The 26,442-nt window shown below is 30.6% G+C and overlaps 3 protein-coding genes across 3 annotated transcripts in view; 2 read left to right on the forward strand and 1 right to left on the reverse strand.

The window, feature by feature from the left end:
• The window catches only part of LOC136989027 (unconventional myosin-Va-like), a 124,390-nt gene extending 121,995 nt beyond the window's left edge, over positions 1 to 2,395 (reverse strand). Inside the window, exon 1 of the mRNA XM_067287069.1 lies at positions 2,270 to 2,395. Within this exon, the coding sequence (XP_067143170.1) occupies positions 2,270 to 2,296 (27 nt within the window). The 5' untranslated portion in view covers positions 2,297 to 2,395. The remainder of the gene's footprint in view (positions 1 to 2,269) is intronic.
• A 12,012-nt stretch (positions 2,396 to 14,407) lies between these two features.
• Positions 14,408 to 26,111, forward strand: QIL1 (MICOS complex subunit MIC13 homolog QIL1). The gene is made up of 4 exons (XM_067287024.1): positions 14,408 to 14,518; positions 20,677 to 20,827; positions 23,455 to 23,506; positions 25,826 to 26,111. The coding sequence occupies exons 1-4, from the start codon at positions 14,505 to 14,507 to the stop codon at positions 25,936 to 25,938; spliced, it is 330 nt and encodes a 109-aa protein (XP_067143125.1). The 5' UTR covers positions 14,408 to 14,504; the 3' UTR covers positions 25,939 to 26,111.
• LOC136989006 (ribonucleoprotein PTB-binding 1-like) lies at positions 14,679 to 16,614 on the forward strand. Its single transcript, XM_067287023.1, has one exon. The coding sequence runs from the start codon at positions 14,911 to 14,913 to the stop codon at positions 16,513 to 16,515; it is 1,605 nt and encodes a 534-aa protein (XP_067143124.1). The 5' UTR covers positions 14,679 to 14,910; the 3' UTR covers positions 16,516 to 16,614.
• Positions 26,112 to 26,442: the final 331 nt, after the last annotated feature.

The raw sequence follows: 26,442 nt of genomic DNA on the forward strand, positions 1-26,442 counted from the left end.
CTATGGTGCCCGCGGGCATAGGGTTGGGGACCACTGGTTTATATCATGTATATTTATATGTAACTGTTATATCAACAACAGTTACATTACTTTTTTAACAATAATATTCTCATCTCAAAGTCATTGTACAAAGGGTTGTTAATCAAAAAAGAAAAATTATATATAACAACCTTATACCAAAAACAACATATCACAAAACTATTATATCAACAAACAAATACTTCTAACATCAACAATGATCACAATCCTTCAGAATCATCAAGACCCACTGACAATGTTCCTACCACTACTATTTTCTCTGAAGCTGACAATACCAACACTTCTTCATTGCCAGAAATAGATTCAGGTTTAATCCATACTCTTTCTCTCTTTTTCCAGGAAGCACTCACTAAATTTACAGGGATTGACTGTACACAACAGCCATATATGGCAGCCATTGTATAGAGTCTACACCAGATATTGTCAATACACCTGGTATAGACAACATTAACAATTTCTGGTACAAAAAATTCACATCCCTGCAACAGGAACTAGCAAAACATTTAACTCATATCATCAACAATCCACAAAACATGGCAAATTTTCTCAAGCAGGGCATCACCTACATGAAAAAAAAAAGTCACCAAAGGCCCTGTCCAATCCAATCACTTGACATCACTCCTTTGAACTTTTTCCTGATGGGTATGTCAAGAATTGCATGTTTGCTACAAAAGTGTCAGACATTAAAGTCCTGCATACAAGAATTGAAGATGCCATTAACTCCTAAAACTCTTAATATGCTGGTTTGGACACAGGTTAAAATCAAGTAAAGATTGAATATTGTATGTGCCACATCAGGAGCACATGTGGAAATGTACTGATTTAATGTATTATGTCATGTCTTTAGATGCACTTTCTACTACCATTGTCTACAGTATTATAATCACATTTCTTTTTCCAAAATTAATCCATACAACTAGAGAGATTTGAGGAGAACACTCTATATTTATTTTTAACAATTGTACAGTACATATAAATTCTAAAACAAAATAATTTAAGATGGAAAAATGGTAGTTATCAATGATGTAAACTATAAACTGTCAGAAAACTATCTCAGTTATTTGTCATACTAAAGAAATTTAACTTAAGTAATTCTTGGTATATTTGAATTATTTATGTGATGTTTTACTCAATTTAAACATATTTATTGAAAATTTTATACAAGCTATTAAAGTTTTAAATGCAAGTTTATTTTACTAAAATAAGCAAAATCATAACCATGACATTTTTGCTAAAAAGTAAATAATAATAATACCATCAAACCAATTTAATGGAACAAAAGACCCAATTCACCAATTCATTAAAATCCATTTACGAGTCATCGAGAATTATTTATTTTTTGTTGTATTTCTGTATCATAATATTCTTACAATGATGTTGAAAAACTTTTATTTTCAACATTTAACTAAATAGTTTAATTAAATTCTACTCATCATTTAGTTAAATTGAATTTAACTAGGTAGGAAGCAAGGACTGGTCATTAATATTTACCAATATTTTTATTACAGCAACTTTAACTAGTGATGGTGCATTTAATTAAACTCTTATATTGTTAAATATATTTCAAATATACGAGAAATGATCTTAAGAAATGCAAAATCTTATCGTTCTTCACACCCTAAATATCAATAACAAACAACTGGTAATTATTAGATAAAATCACAGAATCTGAATATTTTATTTTCTCTATAATTCTAAATTGATATTCTTGTTTAAGGATAAATTACATTCTGTAATAAGCTTTAACATTAACATTTTAAATGAAAAGTAAACATACAGTTTTCACACACAGATTAACTTAAAAAAAATGACATATCAAATATAATAGAAGAAAAATTGCAATATCAAACAACTATAGTTTATCAACTATAAAAAATCTGTCACATTAGATTTTATGGAATTTTGCACATAATCAATCATGCGGAGTCCAATGTTTTACTTAGTTAATTAAATAAATATACATTAACTAACAATCAAAATGTTCAAAGTTTATGGAAATTGCTTACGAAATAAATTACACGGAATTGTTTAAACAAAATTTACGTGTCATCAGATTAAAATAAGCACAATGTAAAGTATATTTATTAAATATCCATTTTAATTCGATTTTTTAATATATAAAACAGGTATATTTAAATATAAGAAAATGACATCTGTCATATATTTATAACACGAATCTTAAAACCGGTTTATTTGTTTCCAAGTTGAAATAAGAACATGAAGACTTTACCTTTGTATATAGTATTCTAGTTGTCATATCTGATTTAATAATTTTCAATTAATATTACTTCTAACCACACTTTTTTTCATTTACAAATCACTCCCGGTCAGAAAAGCGACAACATTTTACCACCACATATCGCCCCCTGGCGATTGAAGATTCGAAGCTCGTGATGTGTGTGTTATACTCCTCCATAACGCGGAAAAGAGTTTCTATTTAATATTAGGTTCAACAACACGAAACATTCTTCGTGTAAAAACCAGTTACATATACCGTTACGGTAACTTGAAAACAAAATGATTATCGGAAATCACTATCTAAATAATCCAACTGGAAAATGAAAAGGCCAAAATCAAATTATAGTCTTCCCCATAAATTTCCTTATTATTATTATTTTTTTAATATAAAATACGAAATGTACCGGTACTTTTTTTTAAATGGAATTTTTTATGTCGTGTACTTAAACTACTTAAACAATATTGGAATTGTTTAAGTAGTTTATTTATCGTAATAAATAAATAAATAAATAAATACTTTGTTTATGTGAGATTATTTAACTTAATTTTTAATGTTTAAAAATACATAATTATTTTTATTTTAAATTAGACAATGTTAGAGATTTGTAATGATTTATTTACATTGAAATTTTTTTTTATATTTTGAAATAATGTTTAATTTTAAAAACTTATTGTGAGAATAAAGTAGTATTTAAAAACTTAAGAAATACACTTTTGAAACAATTGATCAAATGCTACAATGAAAAACTTGAAATATAACAAGTGAAGATAAAGTGATGAATCTACATGTTAACAATATAATATTGATGTATAGAATACTTATATATTGTTCTTAGTGACCTAGTAACTAAATATAGGGGGATTTAAAATCATTTGAACTTCCTTATAGAAGATTTATATACAGTATTGTTTCGATACTTTAATTGTTTCATAATTTACACCTAAACGAAATTAAATTTTAATTGTTAGTTCGATGAAATTAATTTTTATTAGATCGAATTAATAAGTTAAGTAAAAATAAATTAAAGTTTAATTATTTTATAAAATTAACTGTTTCTTTAATTAATTTTAACTTTCAGAGTATTCATTCAATCTTAACATCTATTGGATTTCCACTGTTATCATGTTATCTTTTGTTCAATATCAAAGCATTCAAGCGAAAGATCTTTCGAAACATTACTTTACTTTTCTTTTTGTCATTTCTCGTTGATTAATAAAGCATGTAAAATATGAATTATATCTAGCCTATACTTTCGTGTCGTCGGAGCGTATATTGAATTTACTTTTCCGTCTAACTACCAGAATTTTGTACAATATCACCTTTGGGTTAAAAATTATACAGTAACTAAACAAGTTATTTTCAATCCGAAATAATAAAAATGTAGTTTTAGTTTGGTCTTGATATTTAATTGTAATTTTGTTGTTAAATACGGTGTATAAGTTTAGTTTTATTTTATTTAATGTTTTAAACTCTTTGCGCTGTTGGAGGTTTTAATGAATAGGCTACAATTCGAATTCGAACACGGCTCCTTCAGAACCGTAAGAGTAACCATTTTACTTCTTTGGCCATTAGCAGATCATCATATTATTGGTTTGTTGCTAAGTAAGAAAACCAACAATGTAGGTCTAATTCGTTTTATATGAAACGAACTGTGTTATTGGCTTGTTTAGCTGCTTGTCAGCTAGCAACCAAGGCTTTAGTGTACCGCTCTGAGGTATCTAGAATCGAATCTAGGAGAGTAACTCTCCAGGATTTTTCATGGGTAGGAAATCAGTCTAGGATATGTCGGGTTCTGTCCCTCATCATCCGGCAACTTCTATTATGGACCTTTTTTTTTTTTTTTTTTTTAACTCTTTCCGCCCTGTGGGCACTAAGAGGGCCTCTTTTAGTAGGCCCATTATGGGGGCGGCCAGGCCCACAATGGGGCGACCGGGTGGTGAGGGACGGGGCCCGACATATCCGAACGGACCACCCCCTGAAAAATTCCTGGGGAATATTCGACCCGTTCGGATTCGATCCCGGGTCCCCCAGAGCGGTAGGCTGCCACCTTTACCGCTCGGCCATCCGGCCGTCCTATTATGGACCTGGACAAACACACGATGAGTATTCAAAAAGGCCTTTAGTGCCTACAGGATGAAAGGAAAGCGTTTACAAAATATATAGGCCTCTTTATGTATATTTCTTAATTACTCTTCTTCAAAAGTCTGCCTAAAAACACTCCAGCGAAACTTGCGTAATCCGTAGATGATCTGTTTGGCAAAGTTCTTATTTCTACCGCATTTCATAAAATATGAATAATATAGAATATCTACTTCATAAAAATTTTTCACGATTTAAAAATACATGTAAACTCACGCTTTACGCTATAACTTTTCGATTATTTAATTTCATTCACGGGATTGTTTTACTGTTCTAATATTTTTTGAATGATTTTCGTTGCTTTTTACTTTTAAATTTGTTGTGGGTTTTATTGTTTTTTTTTTTTTTAACTCTTTCCGCCCTGTGGGCACTAAGAGGGCCTCTTTTAGAAGGCCCATTATGGGTTCGGCCAAGCCCACAATGGGGCGACCGGGTGGTGAGGGACGGGAACCGACGTATCCGGATGCACCACCGCCCGAAAAATCCCTGGGGATTTTTCGACCCGTTTGGATTCGATCCCGGGTCCCCAGGGCGGCAGGCTGCGAACCTTGACCGCTCGGCCATCCGGCCGCTAGGCTGCCACCTTGACCGCTCGGTCATCCGGCCGTCGGGTTTTATTGTTATGCGAGGGGTGGAAATCTGTAGTCTTAATCCGACTATTGTATTTAAATTTACCGGTAATAGATCAATGGGAAAGAATGATGATTTTAATAAATAAAGCGATTAATAAAATGCTTTATTTTGTCTGTTATTTTGTCCGTCGCCAAGTTGACCATGTCCTGTTTTAGTGCCCAAAGAACTAAAAAAGTAAACATAACCCTCTCCTTAATATTTTCTAATTCCTACTTCAATTTTCCTCTTTCATTAATCAAAATTATACTGTATTATCTGCGAATAGCACGAAAAACATGTACCACGGTTGTTCTTTGTATAATTCGTCTAATATATATTAACATATATATATATATATATAAAATTGAACTTCAACGATGATCCTGATGAACCTTTATTCCCACTCTAAAGTGTAAAGTGTTACTTTTATAGTATTTTTTTTTTTTTTTTTTAAATAACTTATTTGTAGCATTTTATCTTTTTCTAGCACTTGTTCTATCATCTTTATAAGTAAGCTATTCTTAACTAAATTAATGTATTTCTTCTCATACCTTTTGTCTTAAAAATAATCAATATTAATTATCCAAAAATCTTAAGCCTTTTCTTACTCTATATATACTATAAATAAATTTCTCCTAGCTTCCTAAATTTTTCTACTCCAGTAGTTGTGTAATTGTGAATAAGCCTATTGTTCCATTAAGCCTTGTTCTGCAACTCACTTTAAAAATATATATTAAATTCATAACTTGATAGATTAGTTTTATATTTTATGACTACTAGCCCAATTTTGCACCTTTTTCAAATACTTTACAATTTTTCTTTTAATGACTTTAGCTGGTCTGTTTCCCATTATTTGGAAATACTGGCTTAGACTTTCACGAACATACTGCAGTATACACAATATGTATAAGTAATAGCGGCAGCTAAATAAATTTTTAAAATATAATGAATTTTATATAAATATATACATTGTGTGTATTGTATATTATAGATATACGATATCTCGATATAATATTTTAAGATTATATTCCCATTATCAGTAATTTTCCCGTATAATCAAACAGAAAACGATCAAATAATATCATTATATTATCACTCAGGAATAAGAACAATAGGAGACTGACGTTTATCTCGACATTGACTAGAGAATTTTCCCTTAATCTATCACGCTTAACCAATTATATAACAATTCTCACCATACTTTTCTAACAGAATTAATTCAAGGAAGTAAAAAATTATATCTATAATATAAATGAATGGTGATTTTAATCAGTGAGGAATTTCTTTTGGTAAAAGCATTCTTTGTTACTTACTATGATTCTAAATAATTCTACAACGCTTAAATTGTTGATATAAATTTGATATAATTTAGTTTATTGGAAAAACTAAACATAAATATTTTTATTCAATTTTTTCAGTACGTTAATTACAGCATCAGCATGCTGAATATATATTGATATATACAATTATAGAAAAATATTATCCTAATATTTCATATAAAATTTTATTAAGTATCCAGTAAACAATTGTAACATATGGACAATTGTTTATTGTTCCAAAACTTTTAAATAACAAAGCTGTTTAACTAATATTATTAAATAATTATGTCGAAAACTTTCTATTTTATTGATAAAAACACAAAGAATTAGCAACTTGTTAAAACAAGATAAATCCATGAAAAAATGTGTCATGACATATCATTTCGTGCTTATAAAAAGTATTCATTTTATTTTACCATATTTAAAATTTTATTAAAGATATTTATAATGCATAAAATTACAATTATTATTTTTAGACTTAAAAAATTATGCAATTCTAACTGAAATAACAATGTCTAAGCATGACGAGGTCGTGAACCTTTTGGAATTGAAGCTGCAGAAGTCACGTATCAGTTGGAAAATAGCTATGAAACATCTAAGAATGCAAATAATCATAAAGTGAAGATTTAAAAACTTAAAATCTATGTTTTTTTCTTATTTTTTTCAGAAAATTTTGGCGCTCTTTTTAATGTTTATAAAATCTTTTTTAAAGTTTTGTCGAAATATATTAATGAAATTAAAAAAAAGTAGCTTCTGGTATAAGTGGATTTGTAAGAACATACTGTTTTTGTCATGCTGTACAATTAAAACATTTACTCAAAAGCAAAGCAGAAATAGAAAGTGGCAAGAGTTCGCATATAATAATTGTTTACAATTTCTTCGACGAATGAAGAAATCGAATTTTTTATTATGATAATTTTTTTTTAGTCAAATATGTTTATTGTAAAATTAGATTGTCAATTTGTATCATTTTAATCATGTTAAAGGAGTAGGCTGACACCTTTGAAGTGTCAGCCTACTCCTTTGACATGTTAAAAAAAATGTCCCCTCAGTATCCATAAGACTAAAAAAATTTTTAAAAATTGATAACTTCCACCAAATTTGAGAATTTTATTTTCGAATCAGAAATGTTCTCTGACAAGTTTATTTTGAAAGATATGCAATTTTTATTTTAGTGACTCTGGTTTTTGAGAAATTTTAGAGAATATACACTCATTGCCATAAAAATTAGCGCATCAAAAAGGAGTTGTCGTATCGCTGTGAAACTTGGCATGCAGATAAGTCTTGTGCAAATATGGAAATGATTAGAGTTATAGAGTGATGGCTCATTGCGTAATGCCAACAGAGGACGTTAAACTGAGTTCCCCTTGGCCTATAAAAAAAGCGCACAAAGGCATCCTGTCTGTAGTTTACCTGCTGCAGAATGACTCTGTATCACTAGAGATGCCTTTTCTCGCAATCAAAGACCACGTAAACAACTAACAGAGTTTGAGAGGGGAAGGATCATCGGTTTGAGATAAGCCGGATGGTCATCTCGCTGAATAGCCCGCCATCTAGGCCATTCTGACAACACTCTGAGGAGGTGTTGGAACTAGTAGACGAGAGAGAGCTCGCACACACGACGCCCAAGCACAGGATGCCCTTGGCAGGCCACTTGCTGAGAGAACCGCCTGTCCTCTGACAAGCGTGCATATATTGGGTTGTTCGGAAAGTAATTTCGTTTTTTTCCGTAGAAAAATAAACGTAATATTCTTATAATAAATAAATATTTTATTGAATTATATATTGACCATTTTGGTCAAATACCTGTTGTCATTGTTTCTGGTAGTAGCATGATTTCACATTCATAAAAATTTTGATCGTTGTTTACAAAAAACTGATCCAAGTGATTTTTGACATTGTCATTTCAAGTAAATGTCTTACAGTTAAAAAAAATTTGTATAGACCGGAACAAGTAATAATCTGAGTGTGCCTGATCTGACAAATATGATTGGTGTGATAACACATCCCATCTAAGCTATAACAGTTTCTGACGAGTTACCAAACTTGTGTGAAATTTGGCATTATCATGGCAAAACACTACACTTTGTTTGTTGATCCATTCTGGCCTTTTCTGTTTGATGATATTACTCAATTTGTTCACTCGATGGCAGTACACTTTCGAATCAATTGTTAAATTGTCTGGTAAAAGTCAAAAACAAATTTCTTTAAAATCCCACCATAGAGAGCATCTCTCATTATTTATAACATGTGGAACCAATATATCGAGTTTTGAAACGAAACCAATTCGTTTCAAGTAATAATAAACGGTTCAATTTAACAGATTTAATCTCTTAGTGATTTCACGTAGTGTTGCTTCAATCAGTACCTTTATTTTGTTTTCATTGGCTTCAAATGACCATCCAGAATGTGGTGTATCTTCGATATTAAAATTGCCAGAACGCAATTTTGTAAACCAGTTTTGGCACTGTCTTTCTCTCAACATATCTTCTCCAAACATGTACCACAATTTTTTTCTTGTTTGAACAGCATTTTGGTTTTTTAGTTATAAAAAAGCAAAATATGCCGAAAATGATACTTTCGATTTTCCAAATTTGATTGAACACCGAAAAAAAACTATTGTACAGAATCAAACAAAATTTTTTACAATTAATGCCTTAAAATGTCAGCTGTAGAAGTATATAATGAAAATGTGGTTTAAAATAAAATTGGCTGGTAAAAATACATCTAATTCCTCTTGTAATAAAAAAATCAAATTACTTTCCGAACAACCCAATAGATGGTCGTATCATTGTCTGCCATCTGGACACAGTGCCATCATTAAAGCCTCTGTGTGTCTGTCTATCTACCACTTCGGGGTGCCTGGATGAGGAACATTTGGTGTCGCGGCAGCCATTACGTGTGCTGCAATTGACACCATCCACTGTTGCCTCCATTCGGAGTGATGTCATTCCCGATGGGATTGGACCACAATAGAATGGAAGCGGGTCATCTACAGTGACGAATTCAGATTCAGTTTGGGCACTGCCGTGTTCATGCCTGGAGATTTCGTGAACACCTCAATCTTGCCTACGCTTTTGAGTGGCACACCGCTCCCACAGCTGGTGTGATGGTTTGGGGTGCCATTACATAGAACAGCCGGTCACCTCTAGTAGTGATCCAAGAGACCATGACAGCCCAGAGGTATGTTAGTGACATCCTGCAGCCATATGTGTTGCTTCTCATGGCAGGGCTCCCAAGAGCCATTTTCCAATAGGACAATGCTCGACCACACAACAAGAATGTCACAGGACTGCCTCCGGCACATTGCCACACTTCCCTGGCCTGCCCGGACCCCTGACCTGTCACCGATCGAACATGTCTGAAATCACCTAGGAAGCCAAATTGGACCGCCTAGGAATTTGGCAGAACTAGAGGACCGCTTGTAGCAACTGTGGACTGAGATGCCGGCAGGACACCATATGCCTCCATGTTCGCCACCTGTATGCCTCCATGCTCGCTAGTATCACATAGTGTATTCACTCTAGAGGTGGCCCAATAGCAGGGGCGAATCTTGACCAAAATTTTTGGGCATGCTAAAAGTTAAAAGAATAATAGGCCTACTCTAGCACTAAACAATAGGCAGAAACGTTATTTGATGTGAATAAAAAAGTATGGACTATTATAACGCCCATTATATCTACACATGAAATATATGAAATATATTATAATGAAAAAGTATTAAAAATTATGATGATAATTCAAATTTTGTAGGCATCTTGACACTGGGGACCCAGGGCTTAAGCCCTATTAATCTCTATGTAGATCCGCCCCTCTACACAATACATATATGCTGACTGGATACCGCAAGCTTTCGATACAATCTGGCCGTGTTAAACGCTTCTAATGACGTCATGCGCGCGCACTTGTTTGCTGCGGCAAACTTCCACACGAGCAAGCGATCCAGTTCCCGCAAGCATGGCACTTACGTAAAACGGCTAGCCGCTAGCTGCCAATGTAAAAGTAAACACAAATGATAAAAGTTTACATGTTAGAATAAATTATTATTGGCATATTTGTTCTCATATAAAAAGTATATTGACAGTCAAAACTTTCTCTTAAGCATGCGGCGCATACTAAGCAAGCCCAGAGAATTCGCCCCCGTCCAATAGGATACTAGAACCTCCTTTCATAGTTTTTCCTGCAATAAATGATCCTTTTGCTTTCACTTTGTAATCATTTGGTCTACTTATATCACTGTTACACTCGTACATGCACAATTTCGTTCGATTCCTACAACTCCTTCTCCTTGGTGAGTTAATTTTTATGGCAGTGAGTGTATATCAAAAAATAGCGAGGTTGCGGCCAAAGTTTTCAGCGCGAAAAGTGAACGTTGGACTGAACGTCCAACGTTCACTTTTCGCGCTGAAAACTTTGGCCGCAACCTCGCTATTATGTTGGCAATCTTCAAATTATTAAATGTTTTACTAGTTTTTATATATTTAGATATATTCCTCTGCTCAGTTAAATTTAGAAGACAATTCTTTCAATTGTTATTGTCTAATATAACTTGAAAATGGCATATTTGATTATTTCGCATAGATTTAAAAATGTTGTCGTCGTTAAAAGATGGTGGTGATAGTTTGTTACACCTGACAAATGCATAATTATTGGAATGGATTATTAGAAATTCAACACGAGTTTTACAATTTATTATTATTATTATAAATACCAGATAATTGCAATAGCAAAAAATAACTAAATTAAAAATTCTTTATAAAAATTGCAAAATTGTATCCGGCTGTTATTATGCAAATATCAAATAGACGGATTTCATACATCATATATTCATTACTCGTACGGCTTTCATAAATTGTACTGGAATTATGAATGATCAATAATAAATATATTTGAAAAAGTTCAGAATTCAGTTATAAATTTCTGTGTAGCAAATACGAATTATTTTTTAAATGACGAAAATATATAATTTATGATAATGAGTTAAGTTTTGCACTTTACTAGGCCTACTATTAATGTTTTGATTTAGATTTGTTTTGAAACGATATAAGGCCGTACAATCTGAATAGCTGCCTCTTTTTGTTCTATTAGGCTATGTGCCGCTCTGACAGGAATATAATTGATCAGAGAGCAGCAAACAGGGCACTTGTCCTTCTGTGGAATCAAGTAAAAAATTCCACAAATTATAATCTTAAAAATGATTGAGATATGTAACCTTACACCCTCGACCATGACTGCATTCTATAATCTACTTGTGAAAAACCCCCAAAAAATTAAATAAAAATTTATTGATGTAATTATTCATCACCAAGCTTTTCCCCCTGGAAAATTTTCTGCAGACGCACCTTGTATATTATCTTTGCTTAATATATCATCATCCCGAGCGAAGCCGGGTTCCTCAGCTAATGTTGCATAAACAGTTAATCTTGCTGCAGTACGTTATTGTAAAATCAGATAATTCATTAATATATCGTGTATAAGAAAATACAGTATCTATTATTATTAAATAATAACATGCATTTTTTATATTTTCTATATTTTGTATAATTATTTTTAAAAGAGTAGTATTTAATAATATTATCTTTAAAAAATAATTACTCTATTTTATAAATAAAATGTATTGTTTTATTAATTTCAAATTATTTAAAAGGTGTAAATATATTCTTTATATAAACAAGAATTTTATTAAGTTTCTGAAAGGTAAAATGACCACTTAATTTAATAGACAGACCGATTGATATTTCAAATTTTACATGACTTACTTTCAAAACAAGGTTAACAGGATATTCCAGTAATCGTGTTAACCTTGCTTTGCTTACAAATTATGCCAAGGTATTTTTATACATACTAGTATATAATGTGTTCAGATAACACTAATTGTCAGTACTTAAAATATTCTTTATTAATAAATAAAACATTTCAAGATAAAAAATATACAAATGTATGTTTTTCAAATTATTATGTCAGAAATATTTCTACTGTATATATAAATTTTTTTGGCTCTTTCCACCCGTGCGCACCAAGAATGTCTTTTTTTCATACTTATCGTGGGTTGGCCAGGCACACAATGAGTACGACCGGGTGATGAGAAATCGGGCCTGGCATGTTGTTGCAAGGAATAAACAAAACTATATTTATTCATTCGGAGCATAGGTTCTTCGTCCTGAGAGCAAACGAAGTCTTTCAAAATGTTGTAATTGTTGCTTGTGGCTAATATTTCTGGAATCCCATTCGTCATTTGCAATAGATGAATTCTCTATTCTAGCGGCCATAGCTGAGAATTCCTTCTTGTCTGGATGATTATCCAAACAAATCTGTGGTCGAAGCTTCTTAGGGAAGGAACGTGAGATCTATCCACGTAACGATGTTTCACGTGGGACTCTGTCAATGTCTTACGAACTTATTTCAGAAATTATTTCTAGGCTATATGAATAATGAGACATTGTCCTGTTGAGGAGAAAAAAGTCAAAGAGCCTTCGATAGATCTAATGGAAACGGGTCTGATTAAATTTTTCAACTTAATTGAAATCAAAAATAGAAATTTAACGTCGAACCAAAGTACTAATAATCGAAATAAAATTTATAAAATTGTTTGCCAAAATGGAGTTTTTGAAAATTTAAAGTTTCAATTTTATAACATAAGAATAGTCCCGGAATTTAATAATTCATTGCAAACAAAATTAAATTGTAATAATATAAATATTAATAATAAATCTAATATATTATAACGAGATAAAGTTATAATATATAATTTTGTATATATTATAATATATAAATTTGATTATTCATGTATGAAAAATTATGTAAATGAAACGGAGAGAAAGTTAGATTTAAAAAACAAGCTCCCGAGCACCATTGCTACTGCAACGTCTTCTTCTCTTGTCAGGGCTGTTAAGCGTTCTAGATTCCTCATATCCAATCGTCTCTATAGTGGACTTATTCGATTCCATGACGTGAGAAAATTGTCATTTTTAGGCCGGGTCGAACGTTTTTAAACAATACTATAAGCTGGATGGGGTTCTGCACACATACCTCCAGCGAGGTTACGTCGCCGCACGTCCATCTTGCGTACAATATGTGCTGTAGATCCCGACGACGCTTTAAACGCAACTCCGGCCTTTTAGTATCTTGTTGTACGTTGATGGCTGCAAACATCCGATGATTTGCCGCAAACCAACGTGTAGTTATGTTACACCAAGTGTCAAAATTATAGATTTTTATGTAAAATTATTTTACACTAAAACAATAATTGAAAAAAAACAGTTTATATTAAAAAACTTTATTATGTATATTCACGGTATTAAGGCATATATAACTTTAAAAGTTAATAAAAGAATCAATAAATGGATGTATCCAAACTCATCTCTTTTATCTCTTTCAAAATATATATTTTGTATACAAGATAAGCGAAAATTACACGTTTTCTTCGATATACATCTATCTCTGATGACGGCAGAATGCTTTCTGTGTCATTTCGCAATATAGTGTGTATTTATTTTTGCGTCTGCGTTCCAACGTTCCAGCGACACCGACACCGTACTTGTAAAAACCAGATGTATGCACCGGATCTTAATATTTGTTTGCTGGTTTAGTTAAGTTACGGCAACTCAACACTTAGGCGATCTACCTAGGGGGAAATACTTTCCGGGAGGTCATTTGAAGGGTAACTGGCCCCAATTCGAGCGTTACAGACGTGGAGAAAACCCGGAAAACTCCACGTGGCCAGCTCGTCCTGGAGAGGCGCGAACCCACGATCGAACTCCCAGTGTTCAGAGAATGAAATAGCTTGGCCGCTTGCGGGCCTGGACCTTAACGTCTGAAGGAATAAGTTACAATTTAAAAATGAGTAAATAATAAATAAATAAGGAATAATGACATAGCAAATTAAACATTCCTTATCAAATACGCCAATTAAAATCAGAAAATTTTTAAAACCATTTTTGTTTTTTATTTTACATTTTCAATTGAAAAATATTTGTGAACTATAAGAATAATAGCATATATCTACAGGAATATGTCCTAAAGAAACATTTTACGTTAAATTAGTACAATATTGTATTTAGGACATAAACTCAAACTTATTCTGCAAGCGCCATCTGATTTCTATTAACGAAGACATAAGTGAGTGCAAGTCTGTCCTATGAAAGAATTTATAGGAAATGAAAATTATCAAGTAAGATATTGTTTATAATTTATCTACAAATATTCGGGTGTGCTAATAAACGTATAAAAACGATGTTTAACAACCGTATTTACAGAAATTTAGGAATTTTACTTTATTACAGGAATAATTTGCGACAATTTTTTAAAACATTTTCAGAATTAAACAAACTTATTATACCATGATTTTTAAGTATTTATTACTAAAAGAAAACGTATAAATTACGAATCTTCGTGAGCTAGGTAAAATTCTTACAGCTGGTAATAACCATGTTTATGGTTACTTTATGGAATCATGGGTAATGTGATGTCATCCCTGTGTATGGTGGGCGGTTAATTCGAAAAAGTGTACGATTTTAAGGATTTCTTGATTGTTCGAATTGATTTGATCTTGAGACTTATTGAATGGAAATGGAAGATAAAAAACACTCTGTGCAAGGAAAGTTCCGTGAGAATTGGAGGAGCTCCATTAAAAAATTCCACGAAGGAAGAACGATTAAAGTTACAAATGTAGTATCTGAAATCGAGGAAAATGATTTGAAAACTGCTCTTTCTTTTCTTTCTATAAAAAGTATCGAAATTAATCGGATTTCACAGATAGCAACAATAATTTTGTGTGAACCGGAAAGTTTTGATCCTCTTTTATGTAATCACGAAATTCCTGCAAAAGTGAAAGACCGAAGTATTCATGTTAAATATTCAACAAAGGATGATTTTTTGTGCATATCAAATTTACCATCAACATTTACAGATTGTCAGTTTAGTGAATTGGTCAACAAATTTGGCCCAGTTACCAATTATTTTTTGATATACGATCATAAAAGTGATGAGAATAAAGGTTATGGCTTGGTCCAGTATTGTAGCAGAGCTGTAGCATGTCAAGCTCGTAATCTCATACATGGTAAAGAAATTAAAAGTGGAATACTGCATTGTGATTGGCTTGATCACAGAATATTAAAATATAGTGATCTGTATTCAAAATGCCTATATGTGGATAATCTTCCATTAAATTACTGTAATTTGGGTGATTTCAGAAAGATCTTTAGTTGTGAAGCAAACCCATTATATTGTCAACTAGCATTTATTAATGGGCAAGCTGTTGGTTTTGGATTAATAGAATATAATATCTCAAAAGAAGCAGAAATAACTAGTTTTAAATTGAAAAATTATGAATTGAAAAACAAAGTTATAAGAATATCTTTAGCTAGCCCAGCCATCCCTGCTATTAAACTGCATGATAAGCTTATAGCTGATATAAAGAAGAAGAAAGTTTTCAGTCCTTTATTATCAATGCCTGTATTTTCTGTATCAACTTTTCCACAGATAAAATCACAAGAATCTTGTAATCTGTATCAAAGAATTTTCCAAAGAAACCAAATCAATCAAAATAATTTAAAACCATTACAAATTTTACAGCCAGTTTTCCTTCAACCACAGACAACTGCAAAATTGAATAATTTGTGTGCTCCATATAAAACTGTGGAAACCTATTCATTACCACAAACACCATTGAATCTTTTCCAACTTGATAACGTAAATTATGATTACTTGAATAAGGTATTGGGTAAAAGTACATTTTATAATCAGAACAGACTCCTAAATACTGATATGAATTATAACAAAAATAATAGTTTAATATTTAAACAAGAAAGATACAGATTAAACAATTTTAATGTATCAAAAGAAAATTATAATGGTTCTGCTGGTTTCTTTAATACTTGCAAACCATTGTCACCAAATAATTCAGTAAATCTGCAAGAATCTTTTCCATTTCAGAAGAGAATTAATTATCCAGTTTTGTCTATCTCAAACATTCCTACTACTATAATTAATAATAATGCATACAAGTCTCCAGGTACAGCAGTTCAAGGTGGATGTAAACGGAAGTTAAAATTACTTCCATCGCCAGAATGTAGTCCAGAAAATAATTATATCGGCCAACATTCTCAAGGAATTGGAGGTCACTATGCTGAATCGTATTTCAAGAAAAAATTGAAATCAACAAAATGAATTAATATTGTTGTTTATAAATTTTCAATAATTTAAAAGTTTTACTTTGTTTGCAAAATATGTTTGAATTTTATCAGTTAATTGATATGTTAAAAATCCAATATTATAATTTGAATGCTTCTTAAGTTTATTATATTTATTGTTTTTGATAAATTAATATCTGATGATATTTAAATTTAAAAAACTAAAAAAATAATAAATTTTAAATTTGATTTATATAATGTATAAATCAATTAATTATATGTTTAACAGCATAGAATTTGTATTTTTAGTGAAGTTACTTTTTAACAAATAAAAATGTTTACAAAATCAAAATGATTAAATTGTTTAGTTTTTAATTTTTTAAAATAATTTTACAGAACTGATTAGAAGAGCAGCCAAATATATTTAGGATAATTTGAGAATAACGATATTATTAAAACAATGTTGAAAATTTTTTAATATGAAAGAAACATTTTCTTAACATAATCCTTAAATATTGAATTGGCATTGAATATCAGTCAATATGATATGTTAAGAATTTTATTTCAAGGAATTCAGATCAATAATAATAAACATTTAAAGCATGAAATATAGCTTAATTAAAGAACTGAAAATTTTACAGAATATGTAATATTTAGAAATAAGTAAAATGGTGAATCCATTTTTGGGACGAGACTTTGTCTCGGAGAGTGTGAGCAACACATGCACAAATCTCACACTCACGCAGTCTCAGCATTTTGTATTTTCTTTTTATCTGGTTCTTGGTCCCCTGACTGCTTACAAGTCTGGTTTATTTTATGTGTGCATGATTTGGGCACCAAATACTCTGTGCCAAATTGTAACTCCTGATGTGTACTCCATACCACTAAGGTGTGCAACTGTTGACAGCATCATGATTTTATAGAGACGAGACATAGTCTCATCAATAAAACTGAAGCTAGGCTTATTCAAAATCATGTATTGGGTTGTTCGGAAAGTTCGTAGCGATTTTTAAGAGAAATAAAAGAAATTGTTTTAATACTAAAAATATACTTTTATTCCATTATGTATGCGCCATTGTTTTTAATGACGTGTTGCCATCTATGGGGCAGCTTCATGATACCCTCTTCGTAGAACTTTCCAGTTTTTTCCGTGAAAAACTGATCCATGTGGTTTTTGCAAGCTTCCAAAGTATCAAAGTTTTTATCATGAAGGGAATTTTGTAGAGAACGGAACAAATGGTAGTCCGACGGGTCAAAGTCGGGTGAGTAAGGGGGGTGGGGTAAAACATCCCAGCCTAGTTCCAATAATTTTTGGCGTGTTCGTAAAGACGTGTGAGGTCTGGCATTATCTTGGTGAAACACAATGCCTTTTCTATTGGCCAGTTCCGGACGTTTTTCTTTAATTGCCATGTTCAGCTTATCCAATTGGGAACAATACTTATCAGAATCAATTGTTTGATTCTGTGGAAGCAGCTCGTAGTACAGGATTCCTTTCCAATCTCACCAGACAGTGAGCATGACCTTCTTTGCATGAAGACCGGCCTTTGGAGTTTTTAATGGTGATTCATTTTTCTTACCCCACAATCGTTTTCGGCTGATGTTGTCATAAATGATCCACTTTTCATCACCTGTCACTAAACGTTTCAGAAAAGGGTCATTTTCATTTCGTCTTTCAAGAGAATCACAAATGGAGATGCAATCCAGTAAGTTTTTTTCCGTTAAGTCGTGAGGTATCCAAATGTCATAACGATTCACGTATCCGAGCTTCTTTAGATGTTGAAATACAGTACTGTTTGATGACTTCACTATGTCTGCAATCTCTCGAGTTGTGTAATGAGGGTTTTCATCCAATAATGCTTTGATTTGGTCCTCTTCAATAACAGGAGGTCTTCCTGAGCGAGGAGCATCTTCAAGGCTGAAATTACCCGTTTTAAATTTTGCAAACCACTTTCGAACAGTTGATTCTGATACAGCACTCCCACCATAAACATCACATATCTTTTTTGCTGTTTGTACAGCATTTTTGCGTTTACGAAAAAAGAAAAGAAACAAGTGTCGATAATGCACATTGTTTGCATCCATTTTTGCAATGAGCCAAATTAAACGCTATTTGAATAATCTTAACGGTTTTTTTTGTAACGAACGCGTCTCAAGGTCATTTATCGTAATATTCATTGGTTTGTACAATTCTAATCATTTTTGCGTCAATCGGTGTCTCAACTGTCGGCTATCAAAAATCGCTACGAACTTTCCGAACAACCCAATATTATTAAATTTCAGTTCCCATATATTACTCTTTATATTCAAATCTACATTTTGACATATATTTTACAATCCTAAAAAAAAAATATAGTATAAGTTGTAATCAATAATCAAATAAATTATAAGTAGATAAATTGGAATTCCATTTTATCTGTCTATGCTAAGGATAGTCCATTAACTGGGTCAAAAACTTCAGCATTTCTCCGAACTAATTCATTGTTAAAGATGCATTGCTTATTACATTAACTAAAGTAAGAAATACCAGCAATTTAAAATACTGTATTGTGAGCAAACTGTTTGAGGCACATATTAAGAATGATAAGGATTGTGTTGCCATTTATTGAGATTGGTGGTGTGATAAGTTAGCTTAAATGCCTATTTACATACAGATGATAATTATAACTGAAATTCATAAAATCTTTGCTTATTGTAATCAGTCTATTTTAATCTATAGGTTTTTGGACATGTAATTCTGATAATATTCAAAGTTACAGTAAATGCATATTCTACTGTATTAGTACATCTAATAGAATCACGAGGAAAATTGTAAATACAAAATTTTTTTGACCTTTCTCATATGTGTATATTTATTCTTACATAATCCTTCGGCACATTTGTATACCTGAATATTATTTGAATATTTAAATTAGAGATATTCTTTTTGAAGTGTGTTCAATTTTCAAATATGTTTGAAATCAATTTTTTCTGTTGAATTTTATTTGTTCAATTTGAAAATGTTCCATTTTCATTTTGTGTTGTAATGACAGTCTTTTTGTTATGGTTGTAATCTGAAGAAATACTTATCAAGAAAGCCAAAAACGTTTGTGAAATAAATTGTTCTGCTGGAAAGGAATGTATTGATTTGTGTTTACATACATATTTAAGAAATAAATAAATTCTGCTAATTTCAGGCAGCCAACTTAATAAAAAGAAACATCTTTAGTCAAAAGTTGACAATCCTCAGATTAAATACTTAGAATTAACAGTTTATAAAATAGTATAACAGAATTGGAACAAATTCAAAATTAATATTCTGAATAGTTAGTTTTGGATTTGAAACAAATACAATAGAATATGTAAATAAGTGTGAAGTGAAACACAATAAAATAAATAACTCTGAATTAAAATAAATAATATAAATTAAATAAAATACAATTAAAGTAAAATAGATCATAGAAATCTGTTAAACTGATGAATAATGATGATAATTTAAGTTTCTTCTAAGACAAATTTTATTAATCAAATGTTTTAATCTGTCTGGGCAGTCATCCTCAGAATTGAACATTAACTGATGGATGAGGCTTAAATTGTAAACATTTAAAACAGAAATTTTGTACAAATATAATTAGGCAAATTTTGCTATTAACTTCTTGCAGAAAGAAGAGAAATTGATGAAATTCATTAACCATACCCAAGCTTTCCCAATTTCATATGAATCTGTACATTAATAATAGTACAATGCTGTCCTAAAACATATAAAATTGCTGTAAAATTATCATTAGTGTATATTATCCTATTCTTTAACTAATGGATGTTTATTCCATAATACATTTGTGTCTGCATCTAAAATTCATGTAGACAAGGAGATTGGCAATATTCTTTTTTAATAAAAAGTTGGTTTCCTGAAATTAGCAGGATTTATTTATTTATAATAATGCCAAGTTTTATAACTGTTTGATATTCAGGAAAGTAATATAATATGTTTTGGATTTATATTAATGTTAATTTTATGAAAAATAATGTTGACTTTGTACTATTTTTTATTGAGAATTATTTGTACATTACAAAATTGTTTACTTTATTATTATTTTTTAAATTTATTTTGATTTAATTATTTTAATATTAATTTATTTTCTTTAATAATTAAAATAGTTAGTTTTAAAAAACAGTTTTATAATGATATCATTGAAAAAAACATTTTTTTTTTTAAAATTAGGAATATACTGAAATTAGGAATTGCAAGTGGAGCAGTTTATGTTACAGTAGATCAAGGAATATGGTCAGACAATAAAACATCAGCAAAAGCATTACAAGTTCTGCAAAGTTATTATGAAATGATACCAGGAATTAATTCATATAAACTTGAGGTAATACTAAAAAACAAAAAGATATGCACTGCTTTGAAAAAATTGCACTTAAATAATGCTACTAATTTCATACTGATACCTTTAAATGCAGTATACTTTTAATTATATTTTAACGTTTTCAGTTGTTTTTAAAATTAATGACCTTCAAAGAAGATGAATACATTCTAAGTATAGAACAATACTGTCAGCATAGTACTTATTAACTCAATTTGAAAATTAACATATTAGAATATAATTATACAAATTCAAATGCACATGCCAAATGTCTGTTGTTCATATAAAAATACAATAACTATCAAAAATTTACAGTAAAATAAAATAAATAGAATAAAAACTACAAAATAGTATTGGCTTACTATAAATAAATATATGTATAAAACTAAAATTAAACTTAATAAATATGAATAAATAAATAAATCTTATATCCCTCCATTAGTAGTGCTTTCAATGCTCTTGATATTTCATTGTAGTAGTCTCTAAATTGATTGCTTGCCACTTTTGAGTTACTTTAAAATTTTCCAAGCTTCGGAGTGTTTTATCTGCCTCTTCTGTATTTTCTGTATTATTTTAGCATGGTTCTGTGCCACTGAAATGGAGATGGGATCAGCAAGCACGTATGCTGTGAGTGCTGTGTTAGGGTTGGCTTTACTGATGTCTTTATACTCTTTAATTCTTGCTGCTAGTGATCTATTAGTAGCTCTATTATAACATAAGTCTTGCTTTACTGTGCTGTCTTCTTAGGGGTATTTTGTAAATCCCTGGTACTGTACATGTATAGAGTCAATGAGCTTTTTTTTTTTTTTTAACTCTTTCTGCCCTGTGGGCACTAAGAGGGAGGGTCAATGGGCTGTTTGTCCTTCTGGAGTAACCTGTAAACTATTGGATTTGTTTTGAAGATTATTCTTTTTCCTGTTACTCAACCTATTTCCTTGTACATTTTAGCAAGGGGAGCTTTATACTCCATCACTGTGTATTCTGCTAGTGCATCTTGTATTTGCTTTACTTTCTTTTTATTGTGCATGTCTTGATCAATGCTTCAATATTTTTCAGTTTAAATTCAAATTGGTGCCCTAAAGATCTGATGTATTCTAGCTCTTGTTCTTTATCTTGTATATTTACACAGAACCAAGTTAACCAAGGCTGCTGAGACCACAGATATGGTAGTCTCACTGTATAGTACTGTAATGGTAGGATAATTAATCATCTTCAAAGTAGGATCCTTCAAATGTGGGGCAAATGTGTGTGTGCATGTGCATGTTGAAGACATGCACATGCACACACACACATTGGAAGGCTTCTCTCGGAATATTTTAGGAGTTCAGCAATCACATCTATTTGATGTCCTTCATAGTTATGAAATGCATCCTCTTGAGACTTATTTTCAGTATAGGGAATAGCCAATGTTTAAGAAATTTTTATTATGAATGCATCTAAATGATGATTATTTTTATTTTTAACAAAATGCTACCAACAAACCTGACAGCTTATTGTGAGATTCCAGACTAAACTTTTGCAACAAAAAATTTTTAACTTCTCAATTTCAGATGCCATTCTTTATAAACAACAGATTATAAAACACGACAGCTCACAGTATTAGCAAATTATTCTTCTCAAACAATTGTAAGAGGAAAAAAGGCTGTGGAACTAAAACCTTTTATTAACATCAAAAACTTGAATACATAAACTTTTATTACATTTTTTTTCCATACTTTGACCAAGTGGTGCAAACTTTATTATGTCAATTGACAATGGACATTTTGGAACTATCCCAAATATTTAATTGGCTAAAACTCAAATGAAAACTGAGGGACATCCAGAATGAAGAGTCTTTTTTCTTTTTTTCATCCTGAGCATTGACATTGGCTAATTGACTATGCTAGTTCTTTGTCCACTTAATTCTTTTAAACCTGATCAGCATCAATTCTCTTTATCAACAGATATGTAAAATTTACCAACCACAAAATCTAAATTATTGTACATGCACAAAACTATAATTTCTTTTTTCTCTCCTTATAATAATATAGAATGTTGCTACCTCCATCCTTTTACCTGCATAATCCTCAGTTTCACATTTGTGACTATAGAAGATATCAGATGTACAGTACAATCAACTGGTGTTAGATCCTGATAATTTTTTGTGTGTAGTAGAGAATTGCTCAGTTTTGTAAAGCTAATCCTCACTCAACTACTAATCCTCACTGTGTTTTCTTAAGAGTATTGAGTCTTCTCAATCATCTGAGAGTTCATCAATTATTTTGCTAATAAGTGAAAAAAACTGATAAAATATTTAGTAATTATCTAGATTACAAGCACACAATATGTTAAATAAGATGGACCATTTAAATGATCCTTGTTATCATAATACTGTTGCCTATTTGGAGCACTTTTCAGTATATATTCAGTATAATCAATTGTATTACTATAGATTTATCATTAATGTATATTATCCTATTAAAAATACTATTGTCTATACCAATATTTAAAAATTTCCATACTTTCACATTGAAATAGAGATGATGTTGTTGTTGTTCTTGTTGTTGTTGTTGTTATTATTATTATTATTATAACACACCTTATTTAATCTATAATTATATAATAAATTACTAAATTAAATTTTATAATTTCAGCTTTTTAAAAAGAATGAATTCAGTCAGAAAACTGCAGAATATTGGAATTCAGGTATATTTATATAATATATATAATTTTTTTATAGTACTTTTTAATTTTTACAAGGCAGGAAGAGAGTTTTATTTTATCAATGTTTATAAATTAACATTAATTATGCAATTTATTTATAACATAATCAATTTTGATAAATTAAATACTGATATGGATCTTAATGTCAATATTACCATTCAGAATAAATTATTATTCTAAGTTTATAAACAACAACTATTTAACTGGAGAAATAATCAACTTACATAAAACACCCAAATTCCAGCAGTAACATAAAATATTAAGACTAGAATGAACATTTTTGGCAATCTTATGCCTCCAGGGTTCAAAAGATTCAGAACTTGAAAATGGTGGTATACAAGAGAATCCCAAAGATCTATAGGCTACTCTGCAACAACAAAGATACTATCAACAGATGCAACCTTCCAGGAGTATACACAGTACTGATAATGGATAACAGAATAGGAAAGTGGTTACAGTATATAGGGGCCACTACAAGACCTATGCATCAATGCCTTCATGAGCACATAACATCGATAAAAGAGCAACAAAACATCAATGCTTTATCCATCCATTCTAGCCTTAGAGATGTACCATACATACACATTTGGATCAAGCCAAACTTTTACACTACTCAAGTTACAAAATGCAAATATGGCACCTGGAAAAAATAGAAATTTACAAGGCGGCAAGGGAGGAAACAGTCATCAACTATAAAGACAGCAACTCATTGGCCCAGGCATAGAGAGTCTTATACACTCAAACCTGTTTTTGTGCGGTCTATTTTTGTGTGATTTTTTATTTGTGCGATTTGTTTTGTGTGATTTTTTGTGTGCAATATATGAATTTCAATCAAATTGGTATACTGCACAAAAATAATTGCACAAAACACATTGCACGTATAAAAAATCGCACAAAAAAGACCGCACAAAAACAGGTTTGAGTGTACAAGATACAAAAAATCGCACAAGAACAGACACATCATTAGCACTAACCGACCAATTTTAACATGTAAGTACTAAATTTTAAACAATCCAACATGTGATCTTCTATTTTTAGAAATTAAAGAACATTTGCTAAGAGCATCATCATATATTCCTCACAAATGTTCTACGTTTGAGAGACTTCAGAACTTAAAGATAGAGGCATAAGATCTCCGAAAATGTTTATTCTTGTCCTAATATTTAAAATTACTGCTAGAGTTTGGGTGTTTCACATAAGTTAATATTCTAAATGATAATAAATGATTAGGTTGCCCTCAGGGCACTAAAAAGGCCTAGAAAAAAGGTCCTCTTAATGCCTTTGAGTGGGAATTGTACATATGGCTAGTATTTCAAACAGTATGAAAAGACACCAATGTGTAAAAAGTAATGAGTGAAAGAAAATCTCTGATACAAACAAATTTGGGAACATTTTTTTCCTTCCCTTGATGATTATGATGGTGTGAAACAGCTAGATGGCTGAAGTGGTTAAGGCATAATCTTACAACTGGAAGAGCTTGGATCAAATCCAAGTGAGCAACCCCAGAAATTTTTTATGGAAGTTTCTCCCAGATATGTCAGGTTCTATCTGTCACTATCCTGCAGCTTCCCATATGGGTTTTGCTAAACCAACAATGGCTACGATTAAAATAAGTCTTTTAAGACACAGTGAAAAGAGAGAAAATTGAAAAAAGAACCGACAAAAGTAACAAAGCAAAAATGAAAATAATTTGGATTACAGTTAGGAATGACAATTTCTCATGAGGAAAAAAGGGACAAATTAAAAAAACAACTCATTTATTTATCAGAACATTTCCAAACAATTTTTTAAAAAATAACTGAAATTCCATACAATTCATAAAATTCTGAACAGTTGGCAAACCTAATTAATGAACTAAGAAAACTTGAATAACAATATAACATACAGCAGAATATAGGAAATACAAAAATTGAGATTAATAGTGCTTTATGCTTTTATAAAAAGTTTGTTCAAAGTTAATAACAAAAAACATTGAATAAAAAGAAACATATATGAAAATGTGAGACTAACATCAGAAATCTGAAAAAATTGTCATTTTATTTCATTTTATTTTTTTATAAGCTTAAAATCTATTATTTGTTTTTACTATAAATAAGTGAAAAAAAATTTGATTTTTATTAAAGATGTTATGTAGGCTACTTAAGTTACTTTGTCTTCTAGTTAGTTTTTATTTCCTCTTAATGAAAAAATATTCCTAGTTACAGAAGAAAATACTTAGTGACTATCATATTTGCTCACTTATTTATTTATTTTGTAGAATTAAACAATTATTTATTTGAAATAAGTTTTTTTTTTAAACAGGTGTAAAGTATTGCTTCTCAGGATTAGCTCAATTACCAACAACCATTTGCAGTGGTATACAGGCTGGTGTAACTATGTCTAAAGATTTTATTCAAGATGGAAAATCTAAATAATAATAATATAATAATAGAACTAAAATTATTATTAGTTTAATTAACATGTTGATTGTTTACATAATGATAATAGATTGTACTATGTTAAATTTGAAAAATACATTGTAAAATTTTACTTTTATTTAGATTTCAGGAGGATGTTGTTTTAATAAATTTTAATTTAATATATCCTATGATTTCTTTTTTATAAAAAAATTTTAATTATTTAATAATACAGGGTCATCGAAGTAAATCTGGAAAAGTTGCTATATAATGAAAAACAATTAAAAATAACTATACCACTCACCAAATAAGCCATCACCAGTTCATAACTTGAAAACAGAAAAAATTTTATGAATGTCTTTGTCTATGTGTAATAGACATCGTCAGGCATCAACGATATTGAACAAACGGCTCTTAAAATAAAATGTTTTTTAAGAGCCGTTAAAATTTTTTCTGTTTTTGAGTTATGAACTGGTGATGGTTTATTTGGTGAATGGTATAGTTACAATTACCCAGTTTTTA

The sequence above is a fragment of the Centruroides vittatus genome, unplaced genomic scaffold (assembly GCF_030686945.1).
Source record: "Centruroides vittatus isolate TY-2023 unplaced genomic scaffold, ASM3068694v2 scaffold_435, whole genome shotgun sequence".
In the NCBI taxonomy this organism is placed as follows: domain Eukaryota; kingdom Metazoa; phylum Arthropoda; class Arachnida; order Scorpiones; family Buthidae; genus Centruroides; species Centruroides vittatus.

What these genes read in the sequence shown, in the direction of transcription:
- QIL1 (XM_067287024.1), top strand. An exon ending in TTAATTCATATAAACTTGAG is followed by an intron (nt 20,828 to 23,454) that starts GTAATACTAAAA and finishes TTATAATTTCAG; the next exon opens with CTTTTTAAAAAGAATGAATT. An exon ending in TGCAGAATATTGGAATTCAG is followed by an intron (nt 23,507 to 25,825) that starts GTATATTTATAT and finishes TTTTTTAAACAG; the next exon opens with GTGTAAAGTATTGCTTCTCA.
- LOC136989006 (XM_067287023.1), top strand. Translation starts at nt 14,911, where the DNA reads ATGGAAATGGAAGATAAAAAACACTCTGTGCAAGGAAAGTTCCGTGAG.